Source organism: Meleagris gallopavo, chromosome 2 (genome assembly GCF_905368555.1).
Source record: "Meleagris gallopavo chromosome 2, MGAL_WU_HG_1.1, whole genome shotgun sequence".
NCBI lineage: Eukaryota > Metazoa > Chordata > Aves > Galliformes > Phasianidae > Meleagris > Meleagris gallopavo.
Window position 1 is genome coordinate 66,059,845 of NC_139405.1, and position 27,858 is coordinate 66,087,702.

Genomic DNA, 27,858 nt, shown 5'->3' on the forward strand with positions numbered 1-27,858 from the left:
CACTGTCAGGACCAGGATCCTCATCCCAGGGCAATCCTTTAAATGCTGCAGCACTCAGGGGATCAGTAACAAGATCTGGATGCCAGCTCCTGCAGTTCTCTAGCACGTGTTGCATGTCATCCACTTTTTCTTCCTCCTCAGTAAAAAGAGAAATTGGGTATTCCCTAACTTTCTGTAGAGTTCTACAGGATGTACGCGTGTTGCACACAGGCTCTGCCCCCTCCCCCCTTCCCTTTCCACCCTCCTTTCCCTCCTTCCTTGCTGTGTTGCCATGGTGCTGCCTTGTTGACAAAGAGTTGCTATGGATGGTGAGCGGCTGCCCATGGTGGTGGAGGTGACCGGCCTGCTCCAGGACCCAGCTTTCCATGTAGCCAAGTGCACAGCAGAGGTAAGTGGGGAGTGCTGGAATGAATGGAAATAGGGTTAGAGGGCCTGGGAGCCTCCACAGAGCTGGGTGTAGCTGGGCAGTCCCACACAACACACAGTAGAGCCATGCACAATGAAGTCCTGCCTTGTCCCACATCCTCGTCCCTGGGCTCAGTCACCTACAGGACTGCAGCTGTTGAAATGCATGCAAAAATGCAGCTGATGACGCTCTGATATCTTTGAATGTCTTGCTACTTGCATCTATCTCATGTGGCAGAGGAGGAGAGTGTAATTCATATTTGTGAAGCAGACATTCTTACAAAATCTCCCACAACATTTGTGAGCAGGTGTTCAGAGCAGTTTGTGCTTCTGCAGGTGCCAGGAATTATGCCAGTGCAGGATGGGTGTGGTGCAATCATTGGACTTACTGAGGCTTTGGCTCAGGTTGTAATTAATTAGGGAAATGCAAGCATGGATAGGATGGATGGGTGGGGCTATTATACTGCTTGTAAGCAATTTCTTTTTCCACATTTGGTATATCTAGGCACTGAAGCTGAAGTTTCCAAGCAAGTTTGCAGATCCTGTAGTACATCCTTTATTAGAATTTGCATGGGATGAATATTTACAGAAGAAAAAGAAGGTAACTCTTATAACTATTATATAGCTGCATGTCTGAAATTAAGTAGATCTTGGCTCATGAGTAATAGAATATCCTGAGTTGGAAGGGACCATAGGATCATCAAGTCCAACTTCTGGTTCCACACAGGACTCCCTAAAAATGAAAATATATGTCTGAGCACATTGTGCAGGAGATTCTTCAACTCCAGCAAGCTCAGCCTTGTGACCAGCCTGGGTAGTCTGGTAGCCTGTTCTGTGCCTGATCACCTTCTCATGAAGAAGCTCTTCCTAACACCCAGCATGTCTCTGCCTTAACACAGCTTCTTGCCGTTTTCCTAGGTCCTGTCCCTGTCACCTTCTTCCTGTGGAAGAAGGGAGAGGCAACCTGGGGAAGAGTACGAAGATTGTTAGGATATGCAGGGAGAAAGTCAGAAAGGTAAAAGCCCAGCTTAAATTCAACCTGGCCACTGTAGTAAAAGAACAAAAACCTTTTTTACAAATATATTAACAGTAAGAGGAGGGCTAAGGAGAGAAAATCTGTGTCTTCTACTGGATGTGGCAGGGAACGTGACACTGAGGATAAGGAAAAGGCTGAGGTTCTCAATGCCTTCTTTAGATCTGTCTTGAAGTCAGTGCAGTTATCCTCAGGATAATCTACCTCCTGACCTGGAAGTCTGGGGTGGGGGGCAGAATAAACCACCCTCGATTCAGGTGGCAACAATTAGAGACCTACTACTCCTCCCTCTGGTGGAGTGATTCCCAGGCTGGTTTCTACCATCTGTCAGCATTCTTGGTCAGATGGAGAGATCCCAGAGGATTGGAGGCTTGCCAGCGTGATTCCTATCTACAAGAAGGGTCATAAGGAGGATCCAGTGAACCATAGGCCTATCAGTCTGACCTCAGCACCAGGAAAGGCTGTGGAGCAGATCATCTTGAGCAAGATCACGCAGTATGTGTGGGACAACTGGGGGATCAGGACCAGCCAGCATGGGTTCACAAAAGGCAGATCTTGTTTGACCAGCCTGATCTCCTTCTCTCCTTCTGTGATTGAGTGACCCACCTGGTGGATGAGGGAAAGGCTGTTGACATAGTCTACCAAGACTTCAGCAAAGCCTTTGACACTGTCTCCCACAGTATTCTCTTGGAGAAGCTGGCAGCCCTGGACGAGGGAATTGAGTGCGCCCTCAGTAAGTTTGCAGATGACACCAAGTTGAGAGGAAGTGTCATCTGCCTGAGGGTAGAAAGGCCCTTCAGAGCCTGGACAGGCTGGATCACTGGGCTTAGGCCAGTGGGATGAATTTCAAAAAGACCAAGTGCTGGGTTCTGCACTTTGGCCGCAACAATCCTGATTAACGCTACAGGCTTGGGGCAGAGTGGCTGGAAGACTGTAAGGAGAAAGTAGACCTGGGGTTGTTGGTCGATGCTTGGCTGAAAATGAACCAGCAGCGTGCCCAGGTGACCAAGAAGGCCAATGGCATCCTGGCTTGTATCAGAAATAGTTTTGCCAGGAAGGGGGCTGTCCCTCTGTATTCAGCTCTGGTGAGGCTGCACTTCGATTACTGTGTTCATTCTGGGCCCCTCATTACAAGAAAGACACTGAGGCCCTGGAGCATGTCCAGAGAAGGGCAGTGAAGCTGGTGAGAGGTCTGGAGCACAAGTCTTATGAGGAGCAGCTGAGGGAACTGGGATTGTTCAGTCTGGTGATGAGGAGACTCAGGGGAAGACTTTATTGCTTCCTACAACTCCCTGAAAGGAGGCTGTGGTGAGGTGGGAGTTGGCCTCTTCTCCCACATAACTAGTGATAGGACAAGAGGGAACGGCCTCAAGTTGAGCCAGGGGAAGTTCAGGATAGACATTAGGAAAAATTTCTTCTCCAAAAGAGCTGTCAGGTGATGGAATGGGCTGCCCAGGGAGGTGGTGGAGTCACCATCCCTGGAGGTGTTCAAGACACTTTTAGATGTTGTACTAAGGGACATTTTTGAGTGGGGAAATATTGGTGGTATGATTGGATGGTTGGACTGGATGATCTTTGAGGTCTTTTCCAACCTTGGTCATTCTATGATTTTAACAGCTCAGCAGTGCCCCTCCACTCCCTATGAGGAGCTGTAGGCCACCATTTGGCCTCCCCTCAGCGTCTTCTGCTCTGGGCCAAACAAACCAAGAGATCTCAGCCACTTCTTGCTTTACTCCTTGCCTCAGTTGCCCAGCTGCTGTGCCAGCTTTCCCTTCCAGCACACCTCACCAAAACCGCTGCTGCAGATTCTCTGGGTTAGCAAGATTTATGAGTCTAAAAGTAGGAGAAGCACAAAAATACCACAGGCCACTCTACCTGTTTGTACAGCATTATCAATTGCATCTCTACTAAATGTGAAAATAACCCCTTGAGGCTCTGTGCTCTCCCTCTTCCATGCAGGAGCTGAGAGGCGAGGTGTGGGGATATGCCTCCCGTGTGATGTGCTTCGTTAATGGATGGCTGCTGGGCGATGAGAAGCAGTTGCTCGAGTGGGCCTATTGCAAATGGGGCTACCGCGATTTTAAGCCTGAGGCCCTTTACCAAGCAATCACAGAGGATTTCTACACCAAACACCTGAAGAGCAGCCAGGCAAGTAATGTGATTCTACAAGAAGAGTGCAAGGTGTGTTAACCAACTGAATGTATTATCACAGAATCTCAGAATTGTAGGGGTTGGAAGGTACCTGTGGAGATCACTGAATACAACTCCCTGCTAAAAACAGGTTCCCTACAGGAAGCGTCCAGGTGGGTCTTGAACATCTCCAGAGAAGGAGACTCCACAGCCTCTATGGGCAACCTACTCTGGTGTCTGTCACTCTCACAGTAAAGAAGTTTTTCCTCACTTTCATATGGAAAGTTCTGTGTTCCTGTTTGTGCTGTTGCCCCTTGTCCTGTCACTGTGTACCACCAAAAAGAGCCCAGACCCATCCACTTGACTCCTGCCCTTTAGATATTTACAAGCATTGGTAAGATCCTTTCTCAGTCTTCTTTCCTCCAGGCTGAAGAGTCCCATGTCTCTCAGCTTTTCTTCATAAAGGAGATGTTCCAGATCCCTTATCATCTTTGTGGCCCTCCACTGGACTCCCTCTAGAAGTTCCCAGCCTTCTTCAGCTGGGAAGCCCAGAAGTGGACACTGTACTGACCAGATAAAACACAGTACTCAGTTGAAGCACAGCAAATATCACACTGATTCCATGTGGATTTGAGAATTAAGGGCATAGAGCAAGAACTGTCCCTTTTGGTGGGGTGATGGCTATTCCTGCTAATTCACTTACCCTGCCCATATCATATGGGCCACAACAGGCACACAAACAAGTACAAGGTGAAGATGGCTCTAACATTGCCAGGATTATTTCTGCCCAGAAGAGTGAAACATCCTTTGCCTTTTTGTTTGTTTAAACAAAGCAGTAGGAATATAGTTCTGTACTGTACCATCCCACAGACATGCTGAGATGGCTCTCACTGAGCTGCTGGCACTGACCTGCATTAGATAGGAAGGGCTGCACTGAAAGTTGGCCTTCATCTCACTGGATTTGTTTTTCTGGCCCAAACAGCACGTGTTTGTGTATTTGGACATAGCCATTGAGGAGCAGCCCATTGGGACACTTCTGTTTGAGGTAAGTGGCTGAGTAGAACAGCAAAAGCAAAGAGTAAAGATACCAAACATTGAGTTTTTACTTCCTGAGGGAAAGAAGGCTGAAATCTGGGCAGCTAATGTCAGTTATGAATTTCATATTTTTCTTCTCATGCTTATTTTACAGCTCTTTTCTGATGTATGCCCCAAAACCTGTGAGAATTTCCGTGCTCTGTGTGAAGGAGGAGTGACGTCTGCCAGCAGTGGTCAAGAGCTCACTTACAAAAATTCCTGTTTTCATCGGTTTGTAAAACCCGTGTGGATCCAAGGAGGAGGTGCATTTCCAAATGTCCATAGTAAATCTGGGTCACAGCAGAAGTGGGATGGGATGACCAGCATGGGTTATAGTCCAAGCAGATGTAACCAAACTAAAGCTAATGTCTTATTAAGAGCAGGATAAGATCTTAATACATATGAAAACTGGAAAGTAATTTCTCCTTTAGCCATCTCACTCTCTAAATAGAGGAAATGTATAGATAACTTGTTCTTTTTATTATTAAAGACTTCTTCAAAAGATCTTTCACTAAGTACCTAGAAGACTAAATGAAAACGTTAAAACACTAGGAATAGCCACAGGAAAACATACTACTTGTTTTATTGAGAGATTAACTTATGAAGGCACTTAGTCAAGTCTCAGAGCCATGTCAGACATGCTGGTGAGCTGCTTGAGCAGCAGAGCCATGCCTGGAGTCAGGCACTGCGTACTGAGGAGAAAGGCATTGTGAAATGTCTTAACAGAGGCTGTCTGACACCCTGATGGAGGACAAGATACAGAGCTGTATCAGAAGAGATTGCCTTCATTACTCACTCCCCTTTGGTCAATCATTTGTCTTACCTACCTGTATTTCTTACCCACGTTTGCCCTGCTACTCCAAGTGGGACTGCTCAAATCCATTTTTAGTTTATACTTTGAAGATGAACTTTAAAAGTCCAAGAATGTCTAAGCAGCTATCTGTGTAGTCCACAAAGCAACCTAAACCTTGCCCATCAGAAATCTTTTTCTATTTCTCTTTTACCAAATCATTTTTCTCAGGCAAGTTAGGAGTATTAATCTGCCATAACATCATAGCTGCATTTTCCCCCTCCCTCGCTCTAATCCCACTCACTGCAGTCGATGCCCTTCTCCCAGCCTGCCCCTACCTTGGCTAATGCAGTGATCCATGAAAAGTTCTTCCAAAAAGTCTGTTAAAATGTTGGTATTAAAAGAGTAATTTTGGCTTCCCTGGAAGATGGGCAACCCATGTCTCCAAGCTCTGCTGGAGCCATTCAGATAACCCTGAGTTATGCCTGTGATCCACCTGACCTGTGATCATTACACCATGTCTACCCAACAGACATAACTGGGAAAGGAGATGGAGGAGAGTCAATTTATGGTCCCACATTTGAAGGTACGTTCTCTAAATTACTTCACTGCACAAATGTCAAATTTCAATAAAAATCAAGCTGTCTATCCAATCTTACAGAATAACCTGAAGATTTCCCTTTGTTTCCCTTGAGGAAATGGTTTGATTTTCAGTGAGATTTTGGCTTAAGAACTGACTTGCAGTCTTGGCCCCTGCACTGGATGCTCAGCTCCACCAATCCTTTTCCCCACCAAAATCAAGGCAGAGGGTCACCTGCCTGCCTGCTTCAAACTGCAAACACTCACACAGAACTGGATTAGCTGCAGATCTCCAGGCAGCTGATACCTTTTGCTTGAATATGTTTGAAGTAATGGAAGTGAGTTGGCTTTAACTCCAGATTTCCTGGATCTCAGGCAGTTTTTAAGGCTTGGGCACACCACACGCATTACCACTGTCGGTTCTGCAGCTCCGAATGTGAATTACTTCTGAATCCAACTGAATATAGAATGCCTATAAAGCTGTGAAGGTCGGGAGATGACAGGTGTGAGCAAATTTAACAATAAATGTTCACCCCCCGCTGATAGAAAGTAGTTAGAGATAAAGAAAAAAGAACATTATTACATGTAATATTTAAGAAAAATAACCCATGTAATTGACATAGAAGTTTGGGATATTCTGTTTGGATTAAATGCTATCCATAAAGACATTTTAGGTCAGCTAAAGCACTTCTGAAACTGATTTATGTTCTCTTATGTAAAAGCTTTCTTACTGACAGTGTCACTACCAATGTTACACTTGAGCAGGCTGGGCAGCAGCCAGCAGTGAGATCAGAAGTTCCAAGTGTGGCTGAAAACTTTATTTTCAAAGGCAGCGAAGAGCCCGCTTTCACCTCAAGGCTATGGGACCAAGCCAAAGCAGACTGGAATTGAGTAGCCAGGCAGGTTTCAGCTCTGCTGCCCAGGGCTCTGCTTCTTCTCCTTTTTCTTTAAAAGCTGCACATTGCTTTTCATCCCCTAGCAAGGTGTTCACTTGGGTATGCCTATTTTAAGGCCTAGATTGCTTTCCGAGTTCTTCCTGCCAAACTATTTGCACAGAGTGCAGAGGACAAATATCTTTGATATCTGCAAGCAGTGACAGATGCCTCTGTCAGATGGTGAAACTTTTCTGCAAAACTGGGTGGTTGGCACGCCTCCATTCACTGCAATGCCTGCTGAAATTAATGGGACACAGCTACATTTTACTGTGACGAGTTCAAAGTACTGAGGTAATTACAGAGAATCACTTGGACAGGAGAGCCGTGACATAGCACAAAGCATTCTAATCCAAAATTAGACTGCTGAAGATATTTTGCAAACCACAACTCAGCATTCAGGGAGTAACTATTCGGTTAACATTTAATTACCATTTTTATGAATCAGCTTTGGAGAAAGGCACTAAAAAGGGTAAAAATTATTTTTAAAAATGATAAAATCTAAATATTTTAATTGGCTTCTTTGCTTGCTTGAGAACTGAATATTAGTGGGAAGACATTTCAAGGAAGGACATTGGTTCATACCAGACTTTACTCACATGAGACTTGATGAGGGACCTTTGTGGAAAAAGGAAAAGGGTGAGTGGGAAAGAAAAGTGGGAGGTTATGGGAGTTGGAAGCAAAGAGGAACAGAGGAAGCAGTACAGATTCTGCCTTTTATCCCTGAACTCTTTTCCCAGATGAAAACTTTGCCATCCCTCACAAGGGAAGAGGAGTCCTTGGGATGGCTAACAAGGGCCGCCACAGCAATGGCTCCCAGTTCTACATCACACTCCAGCCAGTTCCCTACCTGGACAAAAAATGTGTGGCTTTTGGGTATGTATGCACAAGCTTGCATCTGCTGCAGCACATAGGTATTACCATAGCTCTGCAGGACATGGCAACTGCAGTATGGATATCTCTGGCCAGGGAGAGGATGGATAACGCACATTTGATGTATCTAATGACACCCTTCTTTCCATTTATTTGCTCTGGCCTGGCTTGATCAAGCTGGAAAACCCAATGGCAAAGCTGAGAGCTGCTGGGATCTCTCAAGGACAAAGGCTGCAAAGAGGTGCTTGCATAGCTTGGTGTCAGCTGAAGGTGTATCCTAATGGGCTTGGAGCAAAGCCTCTAGTTTCTGGTCAGCCCTCAATGGCCAAGATAAATTGTTTTAGTGAATGTCTGTCTCAGTAAATTAATGCAGGGCTGACTCTGTTGAGATTTTCAGCTTTTCATAAATATAATGAGGATGATCATTGCTCTGTGCAGTTTGCTTCAGAAAGAGAAATATGCTGTGCTGCTTTCATGTCACTGTTACAGATAGCATTTTGGAAGGACATGAAAAGCATGACTGCCTAAGCTATAGAGAGTAAGCCAAGTTGGTGGCTGGCTGGATAGATTTCCAACCCATGGTGTTTACCTTCAATTCCTGCCTTGCCACCAGCTGTGTAATCTGGAAGGTGCAGGATCCTTGAGCACAACTGACCTCCATTACAAGGCTAATCTCTGCAGGACAAGCTTTTAATTAACATATAGAAAAACTGGAAAACGTTTTCGCTTGTAGCCATCTCACTTTCAAAACAGAGGAAAAGTTCAGATAATTTGTGCTTTTAATTATCTAAGCCTTTTTCAAAAGATCTTGAAAACTGTAAAGATTGCAGAACGTTGGACTGTTTTCAAGGACTCAGGTTGGCACTGCAAAGGGAGGAAATGAAAGGTATTTCTCAGGGAAACACTTCCAATAACTGTCACTTCTGATAACACAGTTTTTTACTTCTTTCTCCTCAAAATGAATGGCCATTCGTAGCTGGTACAAGGCTTGTTTCTTTAAATAAATGTAACTGCCATACTCACTATTTTCATATCCCCTAAAAAGCTAAATAGCAACTATTTAATCAAGAACCAATGGTGTTTTTTACCCCATTGTAAAGAATAGAGAGCAGAGCCTGCTTGGTTTTGTTATGGTGGCTACAGAGCTGGCTTCAGGGACAGGGGATACTGCTCAGGCAGCAAAGGTGGATCAAAGCTGCTATTCCTCCCTGCTGCAGGCAACTGATTGAGGGCACAGAGGTTCTCCAGCGACTGGAAACTGTACCAACGTATAATGAAAGGCCTAGAGTGGCCTGCAAAGTTACAAAGTGTGGGACTTTCCAGCCATGATCACCAACTGGTTTGCAGCAAGGTAGAGCACTGATTTCTGCTCAGCTTTTCACAGACCTTGATGGCTTTCATGTAAGATAAAATAAACACTTCTTGCAAATGTGAATGTGTTGGGATTGTTATTTTGACTTAGTTTAAAAAATGTTCATAGGCTGATAAGAGCACTTTTATATGAGTATAGAGAAAAAAAATGTGAACATAAAGTATAGAAAAAGACTTCTGCCAGTCTACAGTTTCTGGATAATAGCTTAGTATGATTATATAGTGACAGGCAGACACAGTACTGCTGGAACACTCGCAGAAGGATAAAGCCAACCACTCTTGGCTAAATTCTGCCTCTACCACCAACCTCCACACAGCACAGAGTGCAGCTCAGGGCACCACTGCCCAGCACAGCTCTAACATGAAGTGTAGCCTACATGCTGTAATTCAGATATATCAGAGGAAGGCAGAAAAAAATGTTTGCAGGACCGAGGAATCTCTGAATGCCAGACATTTGACCCTGCAGCGACTGCTATGAGCTAAAAGAAACCCCTTTGAAATCAGGTTGAGCTACTTCAGGCAAAAATGAGAACTGTTAGAACAGGTGTAAGTTTCAAATGATTATTTTTGATTAAAGTCATTATTGTCACTAAACTAGAGTAAAATCTTGTTTATAAAGTTACTGCACAGAAGGAAATTTTAAGGTTACCTGTGGATGAAAATACGTAATACACAACTGATTGCTGGTGTTGACGGTCTCATACATGCAAGATGTCTCTGACGATCTGTGCAGAGCCTGGATGCTGGTGGTCTCAGCAGGGAATGGCAGAGAAACACTAAAAGAAGAAAATGAAAATGCAGCCTGGAGAAAGGCCACAAGGAAGTGCACAGGAAGCTCATAGGAAAGAGCAGCAACTCTGAGAGCTGTCAGGGCTGTGCAGACACGGTCAGCACACCACCATCTCCACCCTGTATTTCCAGCACCACACAGAGACTGTGCCAGGGGGAGCGACCTTTGCTCCTGCACTGAGCTCTCTGCGTGAGCTGCTCAAATCTGCAAAACGAGGCCATCCAAGTTGGGAGAGGTGGAATTAGCAAAGTATGAGGAGAGACCCTGTTTTGCCTGAGCTTAAGATGAGATTTCAGGAAAAGCAGCATTCTAATGCTTCTTTGCTAAATGGGGATGAATTTAACAAATCACTTAGCAAGTTGGTTAACTTAGTGTTTGAAGAGTCCACAGACCTACAGTGATCCCACATGCTTTGAGGGAGCATAATGAACATCTTCACTTTAGAAAGGGGATTCAGGTTTTTCTTCAGTTATTGTGAGAAACAAAAACCTAAAATATACAGATATGTCTGCAGATGGCTCAGGAGCTGTCAACACATTTTCTTCTTTTATTCTCTAAATAATTCTGAAACCTATACATAGACAACTGCAGAGGAACTAAGTTAACTGTAGGAAATTTTCAAATCAGTTAAACTGTCTGGAGAATAATTATTTTTACTTCAAAGTCCTGTGCCAAAGGTGAAAATAAACAAAATAGAACAATATATTTCCTGACAAATTACTTTTCATGAGCAGAGGAGAAAATGCTGTGGCAGGGTATGGCTTCAAAACTCAGTACTGGGATGCAGATTAACGGCTCCTATTTTTTGCAAGGACTTTAAATCATACACACGTCTGAAGGTGAAAGAAAAGTCATTTCAGTTCTTCTGCAGGTTATAGAAGTAAATTCTAAAAGGACAATTCTTCAACTTCTTATTTGAAGACAAGTCATTTGTTATGTTTCTGTTTACTTGGCTTCTGCATTGAGACCTGTCTACAGCAAGCAGACTTCTTACTGAACTACATTCAAACTTTCAGTAGGCTGTATCCAGAGGGCACAGGAAAAGTTCTCTGCTGCTGTCCGGCTTGCTCACAGCAGTTCTGCTCTGCAGCATGGCTGCACCACTGTGTCCCCAGTGTCCCCACAAGAGACTGAACCAGAGCACAGTGTGTGCTTCAAGTCCAAAGGACCTGACCTGAGCAGCAGCCGGGGCACAGCAACGTGTGCTGTGGAGACGTTCAGTGTTCGGGATCCCACAGGGTAGCAAAGGCCTGCTCACATCAGGCATCAGAAAGCTGATCCTGTGCCAAAGAACACTGATCTGACAAAAAAGTACAATGGCTAGGTGTACAACATACTGGGTTGGGGACAACTGGTCAGAGTTACACCAGGTGGAAAATACTATAACAAAAGGAGGAGAACACAACCAGTTCACGTTTTGAATTTTAGGCATAATGATCCTGCAGTCCAGCAACAATGACATTGTTTGTATCAGTCTGGACAGGACGCTCTACCAGCAAAACTGTGGTGAAATCCTTCATCCAATATTGAGGAGGTCACTTAAAAGAAAGTGTCCTTCAGCCCTGCTTCTCCAGTTGGTGCAAGTTGGATACACTTGAGGAGGTCTGGGTGATGAACAGTAAAACAGTAATGGAATAATGTTGTTCATAATGTGTTGTATCACATTTTCTTTTGTAACCCACATCTCTGATGGGATGCCTCATGCTCTTTGAGAGCCTGTCCAGCACAGCGGGTGGGTCTCAGCTGCCCAAGAGAAGGGTTTTGTCCTGCCCCATCTCATCTCCCCCCATCTCACTTCTCTTCTTGCACCCTTATGTAATGGTATGAAATATCCAAATACACTTTGGATGGCGTATTTTCCTCGTTAAAATATCAACCATGTCTTTACACTTCATGTACGCTTGCCATGCAGATGAAATGACACTTTGAAAATGAACACAAAAGTTTGCAAATTGAACCAAATACATTTTCCTTTCAGTTAATCTGCTATTTTTACTTCCATTCATTGCCACCATCCCAAACTGTGGGACACTCCCTCTGGCACCTCTTCAGAAGCCCTGTCATTACATCATGCTCACTACTGATGCAGGGTGATCTGCTGAGACTTCTGAGCATTTACTACATTTCAGATGTGCTTCCCTAAAACGGACATCTGCAGAACCTTAAGTTTTACCCATTTTTGCCAAGTACTTTACATATATTTCCAGTAACGCAATGGTTGCATCCTGACATTCAAAGCAGAGGTAAATGCTTTACTAACCACTAAGTATATAACAGTGCAATGAAGAACGAATACACTGATGAGTCTTGTATTTCAAATCCAACAACAACAACCCCAACTGCTGTGATCCTGCTGATCGTATTCCTCAACAAAGTCCCAAGATGCTGACTGTAAGAAAAAACAGACAAACCACAGTTATCACTCACTTGGATTCCTACCAGCCCCAGGATTACTGGACAGACATATTTTCACTCACTTCTGGAAACAAGCTGTAGCTGTAATTCTTGCCCTGACAGCAGTCCTCTATTTTTATTTATCTACTTTATTTTCTCCCTGTTTTCCACATGTATATACACTGTTCTTTATCAATCACATTTAACATATGTCCTCTTTGTTTTCAGTCTAAAAAGAAGTTTAGTGTGCTGTCCTCATGAAATGCAGGCTGCAGCCAGCGTGACACTTCACATTAAGCCTCACTAAAACAAAACACTGTACAAACTGCTGAAAATAGACTTAATGCCATAATCACAGAATCGTAGGGGTTGGAAGGCCCTCCAGAGATCATCCAGTCCAACCCCATAACCTGCAAGAATTGCAAAAAGAGAAAATCTGAGCTCAAATAATGCCTGATATCTGGTGAAATCACAACAGATTACCCAGTCAATTATGTCCAGCAGGATGCCATAGGATACCCTTTGTCCCAGGACATGAAATCCTCTGTGGCATGGCTGGGATGGATGGAAGGCAGTCACAGGAAGCTCTCACCTTCTAAGTTTGCAGCACGTGGCAGTATCTATTTATGCTGTTCTGTTTTACATGCTTCTAATTCAAAGTCACAGCAGAAACACTGCATTTTAATAATGGCTCTTTCTTTGCACTTAAAAGCCAGCAATTTTAATCAAATTACAGGAGTAACTGAGCTAAGTCACACTGGCACTTCAACAAAGCATGTGCAGGCTGAAACGTCACTACCAGTGAGTGTGATTTCTCTACCTTCGTCAATTTCCAGAGTTGAATTCAAAAGCCATTGAAATTCACAGCCAACAAGATCACAGAATTGGAAGAGACCTTTAAAGGGCCATCTAGTCCAACTGCCCTGCAACAAACAGAGACACCACAGATAGATAAGGTTGTCCAGAATCCTGTCCAGACTGATCTTGAATGTCCCAGTGGGCTTCCATCACATACCTCAGCACCCTCTTTCAGTGCCTCACTACTCTTATGGTAAAATCTTCTTCCTTATATCCAATTGAAATCTCTCTTCTTTTAGTTTGAAGCCATTTCCTCTTGTCTTATCACCACAGACTCTGCTAAAGAGTCCTTCCCCTTCCTTCTTATAGCACTACTGAAAGGCCTGTTTAAAGTCTCCCCAGAGGCTTCTCTTCTCCAGGCTGAATAGCCCCAGCTCTCAGCCTGTCCTCATAGGAGAGGTTCCATCCCTTGGATCATTTTTGTGGCCTTCCTCTGGGTGTATTCCATCCTCTGGGTGTATTCCAACAGGTCTGCATCTCCCTGTACTGAGGACTTCACATTTGGACACCCCAGCTTCTGAGAGTTGCCTGCTTACATTCATTTTCTCTGCTGTTTTCTTTGCAGCCTTTCCCTGGAAGACTCATTTGCTGGAAGGCGATGCACGAGCCATCCCACACATCGCATAACAGCTTGGAGAGAAACATCTCCTCCCAAATCATGAACTATCAGATCATGATTTCTCCTCCAGAGCTTTCCAGAACTCACGACAGGTGGCTCATCTTAAGATTTCGATGTTGTTCTGGTCTCTTGGCAGCGTAACACCACCTGGCAAGAAAAGAGAATGGAAGATTAAGTTTATAAGTTTAGTTGGCAGCGTATTCTTTGTTATTGTGCAACTCAGCTCATGCTTAAGAGAAACAGAAGAATTTTCCCGATTTAATGCATCTCATTAATTTCTCCTTTCACCCCGATGGTACCATGCTAAAATGCGCTTTGGAGCTCTGGCTTGGCTCCCCTTTATTAGAAACAGCTCTGGGTGTTTCTCTTGGTTTCCCAACATTTGCCTGTGTTGGCACTGCACAAGATGTTGAGGCAGATTAGCACTTTTATTTGCAGGCTCCACTGCTGACGACATTCGTTGATACAACTTGCTTTAGGAAGAAAGAAAAAAAAAATAAAGGCAAGACAGGGGGCGAAAAAGAGGGAAACTTTCCGTCAGCCCCTCATAGCCCCAAGGGAGTAGGGGGACGCCCCTCCACCCAATCAACGTCCGCCGCTTAGCGGACCAGGGGGCGTGGCCATCGCAGGGGGCGGGGAGGCGCTGACGGCAGCACGTGACGCGCGGGAAAAGCTCCCGCAGAGCAGCCATGGGGTGCATAGGAAGGCGGGGCGGGGCGGGACGGACCGCGTCACCTCCCAGGCAGGGGGCGGGGCCGGCTCGCTGGGGTGCCGCCCACGTGACGCGGCGGCGCTCGGAGGGTGCGCGGCGGCGGGCGGGAGCGGATCGGGTAGAGGGGAAGCGCCGACGGGCGGGAGTTGCCGTTCCTCGCTGTGCCGTCGCCGCCATGGGCCGGAGAGCCGCGCTGCCTCTGGCCGCCCTTTGCCTCGCTTCAGCACTCTGCGGGCTGGCGGTTGGGAGCGATTGGACGCAAGCGCGTAGCGACGACGCCGCCGCGGCAGCCGTGGGTGAGTGCCCCGCGCCCTCTCCTCTCGCCCCCTCTCCCCTCCCCCTCCCAACCCTCCCGCCGACGGGGCAGCCCCTCCTTCCCTGCCCCCGCTGTCCCCTGGCGCGCCGCCCGGGCGGCGGCTCGCTGCGTGGAGAGCCCGGCGGAGCGACCCGTTAGCGGGGTTGCGGCTGAGTCACGGCGGCGGCGGCGGCGGCTCCTCTCCGGGAACTCGGCGCTGGCCGGGCTGCGGGCGGTGCTGACGTCACCGGGGCCGCGCTCCCGCCGCCGTTCCGTGCGCTCGGCGGAGGCCGCCGGGTAGAGCGGAGATCGCGGTCCCCGCGGTGCGGCGGGAGAGGGCGGTGTGAGCTCGGGCTGTGCGGCACGCAGCCTGCTGCGGGGACCGAGAGTCGTCGCCTCGCCCGCTCCCGGGCACGGAGTTCGCTGTTCCCATGCAGTTCGTTCACAGAGTGAATAACTCAGCTGGCAGTGCGCTCTTGAAGCCTTTAATTAAAAAAAAAAAAAAAAAAAAAAAGCCAGACTCTGTCGATCCCATAGTTTAGAAAATGTGTTCATCCCCCGTGTGAGTCTGTCTCGGAAGGGAAAATGAAAGCCTCAGCGCACGCGGTGCCAGCCGGCTGTGCTACAGCGCCTGCCTACCTGTGAGGGCTTCCCAAGGGCCGGCTGCCTCATTGCCCACTGCCCAGAACTACAAGTGAATTTAATTATTTTCTTGCCCTGAAATCCGCTATTAAGGAGTAGTCACGTCGCTGTTGAAGTGGTTCTAGTGCTATCTTTCTAAAGAGAACGAGGCAAGACTATTGTGTACCTTGCTGGTAGGAATTGGCAAAGGTCTTTTTGTATCTGTCTGCTCTCAGGACATGGTAAGTAAATAGCACAAGCGTTTCTAGCGTGATCCTGCCGTACCCAACAAGGGCAGCTGTATCCAGGCACAATTCCAATTACCAGAATACTGAATTAGAGAGCTGCTGCATTTCTGGTTGTTATCTTGACTGCCAAAAATCTGTGATTAGCCAGATTCCCTTTGCTGGGGAGCAGGATGGAGAAAAGCCAAGGGTCACCCATCGGTTTGTGGAGCTGGTAGTATTATATTCAACGAGTTGGAGACTGCAGTGGTTTTGGGGTTGCTTTTTTCTTTTCTGAGTATGATGACTGTGACTAAGTCTTAATCAAAACTAATGTATTGAAATTGGAGATTGGGAACAGAGTTGATTTGATCCAGATACTGGCTGTGTTGACATTGTGGTTTTAAGGCTAAAGCGTTGGGCTGAGATTGACATAAAAACGCAGCTGGACTGGTTGGGTGGCTGGCTTCTACTGTGTTCAAAGCAGGGATAGTCTGACTTCTGCCTTCCTTTATATGCATTTGTGTATGATGTCCTTTAAGCTCTCGTCTTTATTTCCCTTCCTTGTTGCTTTCTGCTGCTTGTTTTTTTAGTAGCCAGCTGTATTACTTAACGGAAAAACACAATCAAAAGGAACCAAGCTCCTCATCTGAGGTTTTAATAAATTTCTGCAGTATAAATTTAGTGGGCTCTGGTAATTTCGTTAGTTGCATATTTTTGTTGTTTATCCAGATTCACTGTTGTTAGGTTACTTGAGACATAATCTTGATGTATATGTGAGGTCTGGTTTTGGGCTATCGGTAGCGCTGTGAGGGAAATAGAAACGCTTTTAACAAGATACAAACTGTAAATTTTAGGAGCAGTTGGCTCAATGTGAAAGATTGTACCTTAGACTGGGAGATCTATAGGTGAGAATTTACACTTCTAAGAACTGTTTCCATGAGCTCACTCGCTCTTCTTACAGGGATTGTTTTGTCCTAATCAGTGTATCTGTTTTGTTTTTTTTCTTGGGCTTTTGTTTTTTTCCCCAGACATCTGTGGAAATATTTCTACGTGTAGTTCGTGTATTGGTAATGGCACACATGGAACAGGCTGCGAGTGGATCAGATGTAACGGTAAGGAGGACTGTGCAGTGCAGATCCTTTAACCCAACTACATCTCATGTATTTATGTTAACGTTCACTACTGCGAATAGATTGTTCTGTTTGATAACCTAATGGAGCATTAACTCATAACTTGCATCTGTTGCTGAGCAGATTTGAAGTTCTTAGGTAGAGACACCTGAAAATGTTCAAAATAATCCTAGATTTGTAAGGCTTCTGATTTAAGTCTGTGCTGTTGATTAGCTAATGTTTTCTAGATGGTTCAGAATATTAATAGAGCAAACTACCTGCTTGTGCTTGCTCTAAAGGAATCGAGTGGATTCTGAGAGGCAGGCATATCCTGGTGCTGCAGTCCTTTTGAGGCTATCATAAAATCATAGAATGAATCATAGAATGGCCTGGGTTGAAAAGGACCACAATGATCGTCCAGCTTCACCTCCCCCGCTGTGTGCAGGGTCACCAACCACCAGACCAGGCTGTTCAGAGCCACATCCAGCCTGGCCTCGAATGCCTCCAGGGATGGGGCATCTACAACCTCCTTGGGCATGCCATATACCTGATCACAGCCACTACTCTGGAATTGAAAAGGAACCCATTATATGAGATTAGTCTTAACTAAGTAGTGTTCCTAAAACTATGAATTGCATCCCACTGAAAGGAGTGTGATAGAGCCCCCCCAAATGTAAAGCATGAGCTGGCTTCATTCAGAGCTTTCTTTTTCCTATTATAGGGAAGATGGGTATGCGTACGTTTAGGTGAGCTCTGGTACTCTTTTGATGAGTTGACAAAGCTGCTGTTTACAAAATCACATGAGGACCACAGCTTCTCGAAGGAGAATCATTCGTACTTTTTAAATGAGGTGGATATAGACAAAGTGATTTGAGTAGAGAATGGCTTGACTGCAATAATGATGATGGAGATAGGTAGTATATGAAAGCCAAACTGGTTCAGGACTGATGAAAAGAATTCTGGATGTTGCTTGTCCAGCAGAGGCATTTTTACAGGAAGATGCTCTTAGGAATCCTACATATGTTGTCTGACCAGCAGGCACACGTGCAGCTCTCTCAGCTGTGTGAAGTAAATTCTTTGAGGAAAGGATGAAATCTGAGGCAAGGGAGAGAGGCACGCAGGCAGCAAATAAGCAACTGATGTCTCAGTGTCAAGGATTTATTGGAGAGCTGGAGCTACGTCTTTCACTGCATGTAGGATTCCTAAGACAGTAAGGATTTATGCTGTTCCTGCAGATAGGAAATATTTAACTTACTGTCACAAATATAAAAAAAACTGACTAATTTTATAGGCCTTAAAGGAAAAGTACCAAGCTATTCTGTTAGAGAAAAACAGCGTTTAACCAAGGAAGTATATTGCTTAAATGTGACAGATTAGCTGTGGTGAAAAAGTATTAACCTCTGTAATTTTTAATCATTAATATAATAGTGAAGTCATGTACATGGAAGTGGTTTTAATGTTATCCTGGCTAGAAGATGGTGTTTGGTTTATCCTGAGAACGATTTATTAGCATTTAAGAACAAGCTCTAAATGCTTTTTTTTTTAATTCTGCTGATTTAAATACTCTTGTTTTTACAGATTCACAGATGTGTGTAAATGGAACAGAAACAACTTCTGAAGCATATAAGGACTGCACAACTGAAAAACAATGTTTACGTGAGTATTTAAACACTCTGGAAGCTAAATATCTGAAGTATAACAAGTCTCATTTGCACCTCCTTAATTTGTTGAACTTTAATGCCTTCTACAATTTACATATGATTGTACAAGTGTGTAAATAAGCCCTTTGCTTCCAGCTTAAACCTATGATGTGATATTAAAATGCACAATTTTATTGTTCATTCGGTAACTGCTGCTGCTGTTGCTTCAAGAAGCTTGAAGTATTTGAGTAGACAAGCCTGCTTGCCTACTTACTGCCTTGGTTTCTTAGGCTGAAATTTCCTGTTAGGTATAGCCTTGCCTATTTGGAAGTACTTTAAAGATGTTAAGGAACTTCTCAATATCTTTAGGAGAGTGGGCTTCATTTTAAACAAAAAATGTTTCTTGTGCTGAATAAGTGCTTCATCTGAGATGTAGTAAATGGGAGGAAAAAAGGTAGCAAACCTGCTTTGTTAACTTCAGAGCTTCATGCAGTCCTGAAATGTAGGGTCTGGGTTATAGAACTGCCCACAGAACCTTCATGCTGGTCACGTGTTTAGTTTTTGTGCTTTTCATTAATTTGTGCTTTCTGTGCAAAGCAGATTTGTGATGTGTGAATGATTTAGATTAAATCTAGAACTTTGCTTTTGCGGAAGCTGCCTAATCTTTCTGAAAGCTGGCAAGAAATAGATTTTTAAAATAGAATTTTCTGGTTTTAAGACACAGGGCAGAAAATGAAAAATTTGCAGTGCTCTTGTCTGGATTAGCTCAGGAGTGCTGCTGGAAGAGGCTGGCTCACACCAATGGGGATGAAGCTTTCATGCTGCTTCTGGTGGTAGTGGCTGATCAGAATGCTGCCGGGCTTGAACTTCTGTGTTATTTCTAAAATTGTAACAACTGCTCCTTAATCAGTGGAAAATTCCAAAGTACCAGTTTTTTCAGAGCTTTCCAAAAATAGCATGCTATTAAAATGTTTTGTTGTATACCTAAGAGTAGCATTTCTACCATCTGTTCGTATTAAACCTTGTAGCGAGGCTACTGGGATGTTGCATTCAGTTTCTGCATATTCATGGCAATTTAATAGTAACCTTTAGTAGAGAATCTTGCTTGGTATCAGAGGAACCTGTATACCTCATCAGCTCTCCATTATCCAAGTTAGCAGAAAACTAGCGTACCCTGAGTAGTGTGACTTGTATGGTACAGCCTGTATCATGTTACATCTGGCCTAGTTTTGTGCATGGGAGCTGGCAGTGAGCAGTGTTGCCATGGGAGCACTGGGCTGTAAGTGGGCAGGGTGATAGTAGCATCACAAAACTTTGTCCAGTAGCTGTCTCCTGCCCAGCTTCTCTTGCTGGCCTCTGCTCACATAGCCCAGTCAGGCTGGAGGAGCGATGGACCTGAACCAACTGTGACAATCCTTCTCTGTTAGTCAGCTACAATCAGTTGGCTGTAATGTGGGCGGTTGGGGAAAATAAGATGACAGCTCTGCTCACCAATCTTTTCTTCGCTCCCCAGCTATGATTGATTCCTCCTGCCGAGTATTCCATTTTAACAGAAGAGTTGCATTAGAATCATAGAAAGGCCTGGGTTGAAAAGGGCCACAATGATCATCGAGTTTCAACCCCCCTGCTATGTGCAGGGTCGCCAACCACCAGACCAGGCTGACCAGAGCCACGTCCAGCCTGGCCTTGAATGCATCCAGGGATGGGATTAGCATTATCTGTTGTTAATTGGATTATTTTTTTTTTTTATTATGAGACAGTATCATGGTTCAGCACTACATTTTGGGAGTTGAAATAGAAAAACATTAAGGCAGACCTAAGCTGGCTTGATGCAAGTAGAACCAAAGGGAGTGCTTATTCTGGTGCATCCAAAGTGTGTCTGTAGAATCAGACTGCTCTGGTTTTCTACTGTGCAGAATTGCTTCAAGATGCTGAAAAAAATAAAATTAATGAATTCTAAAGGCTTCCGGACATAGTGGTATTTTGGCAGGAAGTTTGCTGAGTCATGAGTGTTCACAGTGTTGTCAAGCAGCAGGTTAGATGAGCTGTCCACATGGGATTAGCTCAGATAATGCAGTAAATTGTAGAAAGTTCTTTACTGGGATTTTTACACCTATACTAGCAACAGTCCTCAGAACAGACAGATCTAGTTAAACTTTCAGATTCTTGAGGATGTCCTAGTCACCACCCCCACTTCTGGATTCAGCTGTCTAACCACTCTGATTTCTAGTTGGCCTCAATAGGTCAGATTCACTCAGACCTCCAGTGAGGCAGGGAAGCAGTACTGATTACCTAGTTGGCTACTGCATAAAACCTATATGTGCAGTTTGCTCATGCAGTAGGGCTGTTCTCCCTTTTGGTTTGCTTTGAGGAATCTTAATTGATGTAGTCAACAGAGATGTTGTACACAAATTTGCACCATGAGGTTGAACACTGAACTATTTGCCTGTGACAATTTTTTTTCATCTGTTCATTTTAAACAACTTGTGGTGTTTGTAATTTCAGATCAGAACTGCAATAACATTCAGTGCTATATATGAGTCCCTAGAGCTCAGTCTACTACTATTCTCTAGTTAAAAGCTGTCATTAATGTTTTTAACGCCACTTTTTATCCTTTCATAGCTCCTACGTCTGTTCCTTTTTCTAATACTACTACGCTGCCTTCCAATTCTACGGCATCACCTTCCAATGCTACTACAGCGTCTTCCAATTCCACATCTGGTTCTGTTACCACAGCTCATCCTACCACAGGTAATATGAAGAAAAGTGACCCGGGGAGCCAACGAGTGAATGTGTGAGATTGCTTAGAGAACAGCTGAGTGAGCTTGAAAATGTAGTGCCACTCATAATGCACTATGCACTGCTAAGATTGCTTCTGTTGTCCTTTGTAGAATGGCAGTAAGCTAGGACTTAGTGAATGAAAAAGAGAACAAGGGATTTTTTTTCCTGCAGATTGCTGTGGTAGCATGGCTGCTTAACATCTGAGGTGTGAAATACATAAATGATTCCAAGGCCTGGAGGAAGTGAACTGCATATACTGTAACAGTGAAAGTGTTTCCTTCCAATATTTTCTCAGTGGTAATTGAGTTACGTTAGTCATTTCCACTAATAATGAGTTTTTACAGATTGGCTTTTTGTTATTCAATCCAGAATCTTTTGTTCTCTCACATGCTGCTGTCTTAACAGCGAAGTTTTAAAAAATCTTATCCTTGAAAGCATCTTCTTAAAATAGCTGGGAGGTAACTAGAGTTGGTGCTTGAGGACGCTCACAACAGCTTACAGCATACAGTGTCAGTGTACAGTGAGGTGACATTTAGCTTTGAGCAAAAGAACAAATGCTGGCACTTATCCCAGGCACATAGTGGAATACTCATTAGTTGTTAGTAATACTAATCTTGTGGGGTGGGAAAGGTCAGAGACCCGTCATTCTGTTTTGATAAACAAAGAGCTGTTAGGAGACAGTCTATCTACAGGTGAGTGTTCACACATTCCAGTGATGTCATTGGTTGTTAATGAATTCTGGGAGACAGGTGTTCAGTATCCAGTATTCAGTATTTATCTCCTGGCTAGAGGTACTACATTTAAGTATTTAAGTACAATAAACACTGTTTCTAAAGGCTAGTTATTGAAAGTCCTTTGCTTTGATGCATCTGTCTTGTTTTTTATTCACAAACCATCATTTATATATCTTTTAAAAAGGTGGTTTTTATTTAAGTGACAAATCACTGATACGTGAAGAACCTTGAAATATTTGGATAACAACCATATGGTTAGGCTGTGAGCTTAAATAAATAAATCCTTCTTGCAGGAAGCTGGCTTAATGCCATGCAGCTGAACATCTGAATTGTGTGGGGTACACTCTGAGATCAAAGTTTATTCTCACTGAAGCAAAACAAGACAAATCATTTATGTAAGGGCTTGAATATTTGCAAACTTTGCTCTTGAAGCTTACTGTATGTGCACACTGTCTGAGTTTTTCTCTCAAACAGCTCCAAATATCACCAATACCACTACGCTTGCTCCTGTGTCTACAACTCCCGTTACTTCAGCTGCCAAAACAACCAGTGTTCCAGGTAATGACTATTACTAGTTTACTTGAAGCATAAACCACTTAGATGTTTATGTTAATTAAGAAGTGTTGTCTTGAAAGATGCTTAGCTTTGTGCCTAATTTAATTCTGTTGAAGTGACGTAGCAGGTAACAGCCTGTGCAACAAGTCTAGTTGATGAGACATTTAATGTCAGAAGCACGCTGGTCAAACTGTATAAATTGGCCACTTTGTGATAGCATGACTGGAAGTTGCTTGTAAACTCAGCTGCAGGATTTATTTTGAAAGCTCCTCTTTTATCTTGCAGCATAATAATAGAATATTAAAAAAAAAAAAAAAAAAAAGATATCCTGTGACATGAATAGGTAACCTGTAGTAATCTATTCTAGCATCTGCCCTGAATATGCTGTTTCATGAGGCAAAGCCCTTTAGAAGCAGGTGGCTGTTGCTTCTAGATTTGTGTTGTGGCTTCAGTTGGTTTCTTTACTCCAGGAATTATGCTTATGTAGATTATGAGAATTTAGGCACAAAATTGGAACGAGCAGGAATGTCTGGAAAATACATTTTCACTGACCATATACAATATTATACTTCTACGGAAAGGAGGAAGACTTGCTCAGTACTGAGGTCCACAGCAGTCTGGCTAGTCTTTTTGCAAACATTACTTAATTAAATGACACTGCAAGTGCTGCTGCACTTGCCAGCAGCAGCATTTAGCCATACCTTTACTTCTATTTATGATGTTTGGATGTTTTGTCTGAGGAATCTCAAATACAAGGAAGCCACTGCTAAAATTGCTTAAACTGTCAGCCTTGTGAACTCTAACTGCTGTGTGTTGTTTGGCAGGTACAAATGCTACTGTGACTCCTGCACCTTCTTCGCGCAAGTCTACATTTGATGCTGCCAGTTTCATAGGTGGAATTGTCCTTGTTCTGGGTCTGCAGGCTGTTATTTTCTTTCTGTACAAATTCTGCAGGTCAAAAGACCGAAACTATCACACACTTTAGGACCTGTCACTTTATAATGGACTAGTAGCTCAGTACCTGTAGTTCACTGAACCAAAATACTTTCTGTTGCTCGTGGAAGACAGCAGTTCATAATACCCTTTAAATCTCTAAAAGAAGACTTGGAAAGAATATTTTTGCAACATTATACTTGGCAAGAGGTAATGTGACTCTCTCCAGCAGGTTTACTTGCAATATTCTGCATGGGTTCTAATGGCTGTCTTTTCTTTAGTGGCTGCTGCAGTGGGACTTTTTTTGATATGCCAAATGTAGATATTTGGAGATTCATATTCAGTGGCGACACTGTCTTGAGTAGATAATCTCATGACTTATTGTTAAGGCTAATTTAATCAACATTTGATAAAAGTATCCCTTCAGTTTTATCAAGAAGTGAATTATTGGTGACTGACTTCAGGGAGTGAAATACCATTTATACTAGCTTGTAACTCGCACAGTGTGCTGCTGAAATGGTGAGCAAAATTGTAGAAGCAGATAATGTCTTAGTGGAATCAAAAAACCCATACAGATACTTTTTGTTTTTACACAGGAAAAAAAGATAGCTAGATAAAATTACTGCATTCCAAACTGAAATCCTGCGTCCTTTCCAACTAATGCTGAAGGTGGAGAGGATGTGTATGGGATAATTCTCATAAAGAGGAAATGAAAATTAGTGCCTTAAATGACTGAAAATTAGTAGGCTGTGAAAGTGTCCCACCTATCTCAAAGATAAGTCAAATATTTAGGTACTAGCTTTATATAGGAGAACAGAAACTTGAGTATGTATGATTGAGCATTCCAGTTTCAGAATCTTTACACTGAATAACTGGCCCTTATTGGCTGTTTTTGAGGGTGAGGGAGCATGGTACAGTAATGTTCAGCTACAGCCTAGCTTTAAGTTGTTTACCTTTTTTGTTCTGGCATGCAAAGGCCAACCATAAAACTGAAGTGATAGAGTTCGAAGTACTGTTCACTCCCTGTTTAAAAAGACAACAATTTGTATTTATACTTGAACCTAGTGTTTAGGAAAATCCTAACTTTTCTCTTGTTCTTAAGCCTACTTGTTAAAACTTCATTTCAGTTCTTTTTAACCTTTGTGCGTGTCTGCTTACTGCAGGAGCTATTCAAAGTAATCAGAGGATCTGCTGATTTGATTTGAGTCAGGATTGCTGTCCTGGTACTGCCAGGACTGTTTTTTTTTTTTCCCCAGCCTCATTCCTGCTATCAGTTTTGTATGACCTTGCAGTGAACTGGTTAAGGAAATCTGTTCAGCCAAATGCTATCCTTTTTTTTTTTTTTTTTTTTTTTTAACTTGGCTTGATCACCCCTGTGATCTGAGAATAAGCAAAGGTATGTCATTGCCAAAGTAGATTACACAAACACCTTCAAGAATAAGCCCACAGGAAAAACTGAAGTACAGATAAAACGAAGCAGTGGGTATAGCACATGATGGTAGCTTTTGATGATACCCCTTGATCATCAGAGTGATCTATAATACTTATTAGCTCTGATCTGACTAGAATTTGGCAACAATGCAACGAAAGGATAACATTAGTGCAGGTAACCATCATGGTAGTGTAGCTTAGATATTAAACAAACTGTTTGCAAATTACTGAAGTGCACAATTGCTTTTTGGTGTTCTTCTAGTTCAAATGACATTATTGTGCTGCATAGAAAAACTCAAATTACTATAAAAATATGAAATTTATTCACAAGTACTGTATTTTCAAGTTCATGAGCTTGTGGTTTTCTAAACAAAACTAAGACAATCAGCTCAGGTTCTTTAAAACAGAAGTGAGCAGCCAGCTTCCAGCAACAGTGTGTGTGGGTTAGATGGTATAACCTTGGCCTTATTGTGAAATCATTTAATCTGCCCTTTCCCTATCTCAGAACTATTTTATTAGATGTTTAAAAAGATATCCATGAGCTTGTATTCTGTGCTTTGAAGTGAGCAAAATACTCTCCTACAGCGTGACAATTCTCAGCTCAGCAAAGCAAACTGTATTTCTAGTACATATATACATATATTTGGCCTCCAAGGGCTATCTTTTGGGAAAACTTGCAGAAAAATGCTACAGAACACTTCATAGCATGGAAGACTTTGCTGCAAAAGCATTGCTCTGTAAAATGTTGTTAAAATGCTTATTCATGAGCTATGCTGATTATTCTGATTTAAGTTGTAAAATATGTTGGTAAAACAAACTAAAATAATTTTTCAAGTGCCTTAAAATTGCTTAATCTTTATGCCTCAAATTTTATTTAAAAGGATAGAATGAATACCTTGCCTTAGTTACTAAAGTTTTCTTGGTGCCAGCAATTGCTACTTTCCAATACTTTAGGAAACCCAGGGTTTTTGATGTGTACAGATGCCAGTCTCAAAAACTCAAGCTTGTACTGCATCAATTCAGCTGTGTACTGGAAGGCCTGCACTGCACGTTGGTTGCTCATTAGCCTTGCCAACAAGGTGTAATCCACACTTGATAGAGTTGTGGCTTCAGCTTTTCTCGTTGTCTGGGGGAGGGAAGGCTGGATTATACATTGTCACCATGTGCTTGGCTGTCTCACTATAAAAATGAATTGCTCCTTTGCGAAACTGCAGTATCAGCTAATCTGTGCTGTGTACTAGCAAATAACCTGAGGTAATAACTTGCAGTTTTTTCTCAGCCTTGTGTTTTGAAGTGGAAGGTAGCTCATAGATCTGTAGTTGCATTTGCCCCTGAATCGGTTTTAGGCACTGAACTGTAGTGACTCTACAAGTTACCTGGCTTTTTCTTGAAGCCAGTTGTGCAAATAGCAAGCTGTTATCTTATGAATGTTCTTTGCAAGTGTTGCTGTAAAAGTTTGTTTTGTCTTCAGTGGAAGAAAACTGAAACAGTTGTAATCACAAAACCAAATTGATAAATAAAATCTGTTGAATGGAATTTTACTTGTAAACTTTCTTTCATGTGAGCCTAACTGTCTGCCAAGTTTCTGGAGATAAGAGCTGTTTTCTCCGGCAGTTGAACACCAAGGAAAGCAGGGGAGTGAAAAGTTTGACAAGTTAATCTAGCTCTATGAAATAGTTTTAAGTTAGCACTTGGTGTGTGCAAAATATAAATTCAGATTTAGGATGGTCTTCACAAAATATTTTCGTTTTAGGTCATGTTTTCTATGTTAGGTTAACCATTTCCTTGCCTTAAAGCCAAAGCACAGCCATGCGATTAATACTTGTTCATTTATGCAAGTCTGATGCCTAATGCTCCACTTTTCCATAGCTATAATACTTGTTGGCCTGTAAGGTGAGGAGGGGCTGTGTTGTGTGGCACCAGGCAAACTGTTAATAATGATCCTCTACATCATAGCATTTGTTCGTGTTAAGATCCCTCGTTTTCGTAAAACAAAAGGCATTGCTCCAGACTTACTCTCTTGATTACATACACAAAGACAAGTGTTTGCTAGGAAATAATCGTCAGAGTATGCTTGAAAAAGAGAACTGAGAGCGTGCAATTATGTAGTAACACACTGGCTAAAACTGAACAGCTCTGAGTGAACTGACCTCGGTAGTTTCTCACCATGATTTTGATGGTTTTGAGAGTTGTGAACGTGTCACAAGGGTAGTACTGGCATAATTCTGTCTGTTGTGAGAAGTCTTCAAAAACTGAAGTACTTGTGCTTCCGGAAGAGCTGTGTGGAAATGGAGTAAACTTGGAGTTCCCCAACGGGTTTAAAATTACGCCTTCCAGAGAATCATCCATTACATTGTGCAGTCGGGGACTGAATTACGATTTTGTTACAATGCAGCAATGAAAGCTTATGTGGGATTATTTTTTCCGTATAGCACCTGCCTTCTTACTGCTTTTCTTGGAGGGAGCTCTTCTCTAGGCAGAGCATTCATTGAAAATGCATCTTTGAATCACCTTTAAATGTTGCTCTATTGAGTTCCAAAAGAAGTATTTGATCAAGATGCTGCAATTATCCTGAGACATCCCTTTCCTTTTTACCACTACAACGGTATGTAAGTGCTTCTTACTGCGCATAGTGTTTTACTTCTAAATTGGCTTCTGGTTCTTTGGATGGGCTACAATCACATTTGATAGCTTCTTTAGTAATGTTTGACTGTAGATAGTTCTCAGTCCCCTTTTTATTCTTTTAAGGCATGCTTTAGAAAGCACGTGTATTATTTGTAACTGCTTCTACAGTATTCCGATTGCTCTGTGACTTGTTCTAATGTAGCACTGTAGCGGCATGCTTGAATGAAATAAAAAGGCTCTCTTCAGTATTGGTGAAGGATGTCAGCCTTATTCTAGGAATACTGTCTGTATACTGCAAGGTTTCTAACCAAAGTTAGATTTTCATTAGTGTTTAAACAAATGCAATG

The 27,858-nt window shown here is 43.1% G+C and overlaps 2 protein-coding genes across 8 annotated transcripts; both read left to right on the plus strand.

Annotated features, from left to right (window-relative positions):
- The first annotated feature begins 235 nt into the window (after nucleotides 1-235).
- Nucleotides 236-9,251, plus strand: PPIL6 (peptidylprolyl isomerase like 6). 6 transcript variants are annotated; one of them, XM_085217515.1, is made up of 9 exons: nucleotides 236-388; nucleotides 911-1,006; nucleotides 3,398-3,586; nucleotides 4,551-4,613; nucleotides 4,758-4,905; nucleotides 5,965-6,018; nucleotides 7,684-7,819; nucleotides 7,994-8,057; nucleotides 9,034-9,251. In XM_085217515.1, the coding sequence occupies exons 1-8, from the start codon at nucleotides 302-304 to the stop codon at nucleotides 8,016-8,018; spliced, it is 798 nt and encodes a 265-aa protein (XP_085073641.1). In that variant the 5' UTR covers nucleotides 236-301; the 3' UTR covers nucleotides 8,019-8,057; nucleotides 9,034-9,251. The 6 variants fall into 6 exon arrangements, with proteins under 6 accessions (XP_085073641.1, XP_085073640.1, XP_010705783.1 ...); XM_085217514.1 differs by adding an exon at nucleotides 1,324-1,420 and having other exon boundaries at nucleotides 7,684-9,251; XM_010707481.4 differs by having other exon boundaries at nucleotides 7,994-9,251.
- Nucleotides 9,252-14,594: 5,343 nt separating this feature from the next.
- CD164 (CD164 molecule) lies at nucleotides 14,595-26,422 on the plus strand. Of its 2 annotated transcripts, none has more exons than XM_085217518.1 (6): nucleotides 14,595-14,856; nucleotides 16,732-16,815; nucleotides 18,391-18,468; nucleotides 21,075-21,203; nucleotides 22,426-22,525; nucleotides 23,347-26,422. In XM_085217518.1, the coding sequence occupies exons 1-6, from the start codon at nucleotides 14,736-14,738 to the stop codon at nucleotides 23,396-23,398; spliced, it is 564 nt and encodes a 187-aa protein (XP_085073644.1). In that variant the 5' UTR covers nucleotides 14,595-14,735; the 3' UTR covers nucleotides 23,399-26,422. The 2 variants fall into 2 exon arrangements, with proteins under 2 accessions (XP_085073644.1, XP_085073642.1); XM_085217516.1 differs by having other exon boundaries at nucleotides 14,596-14,856; nucleotides 22,442-22,525.
- Nucleotides 26,423-27,858: the final 1,436 nt, after the last annotated feature.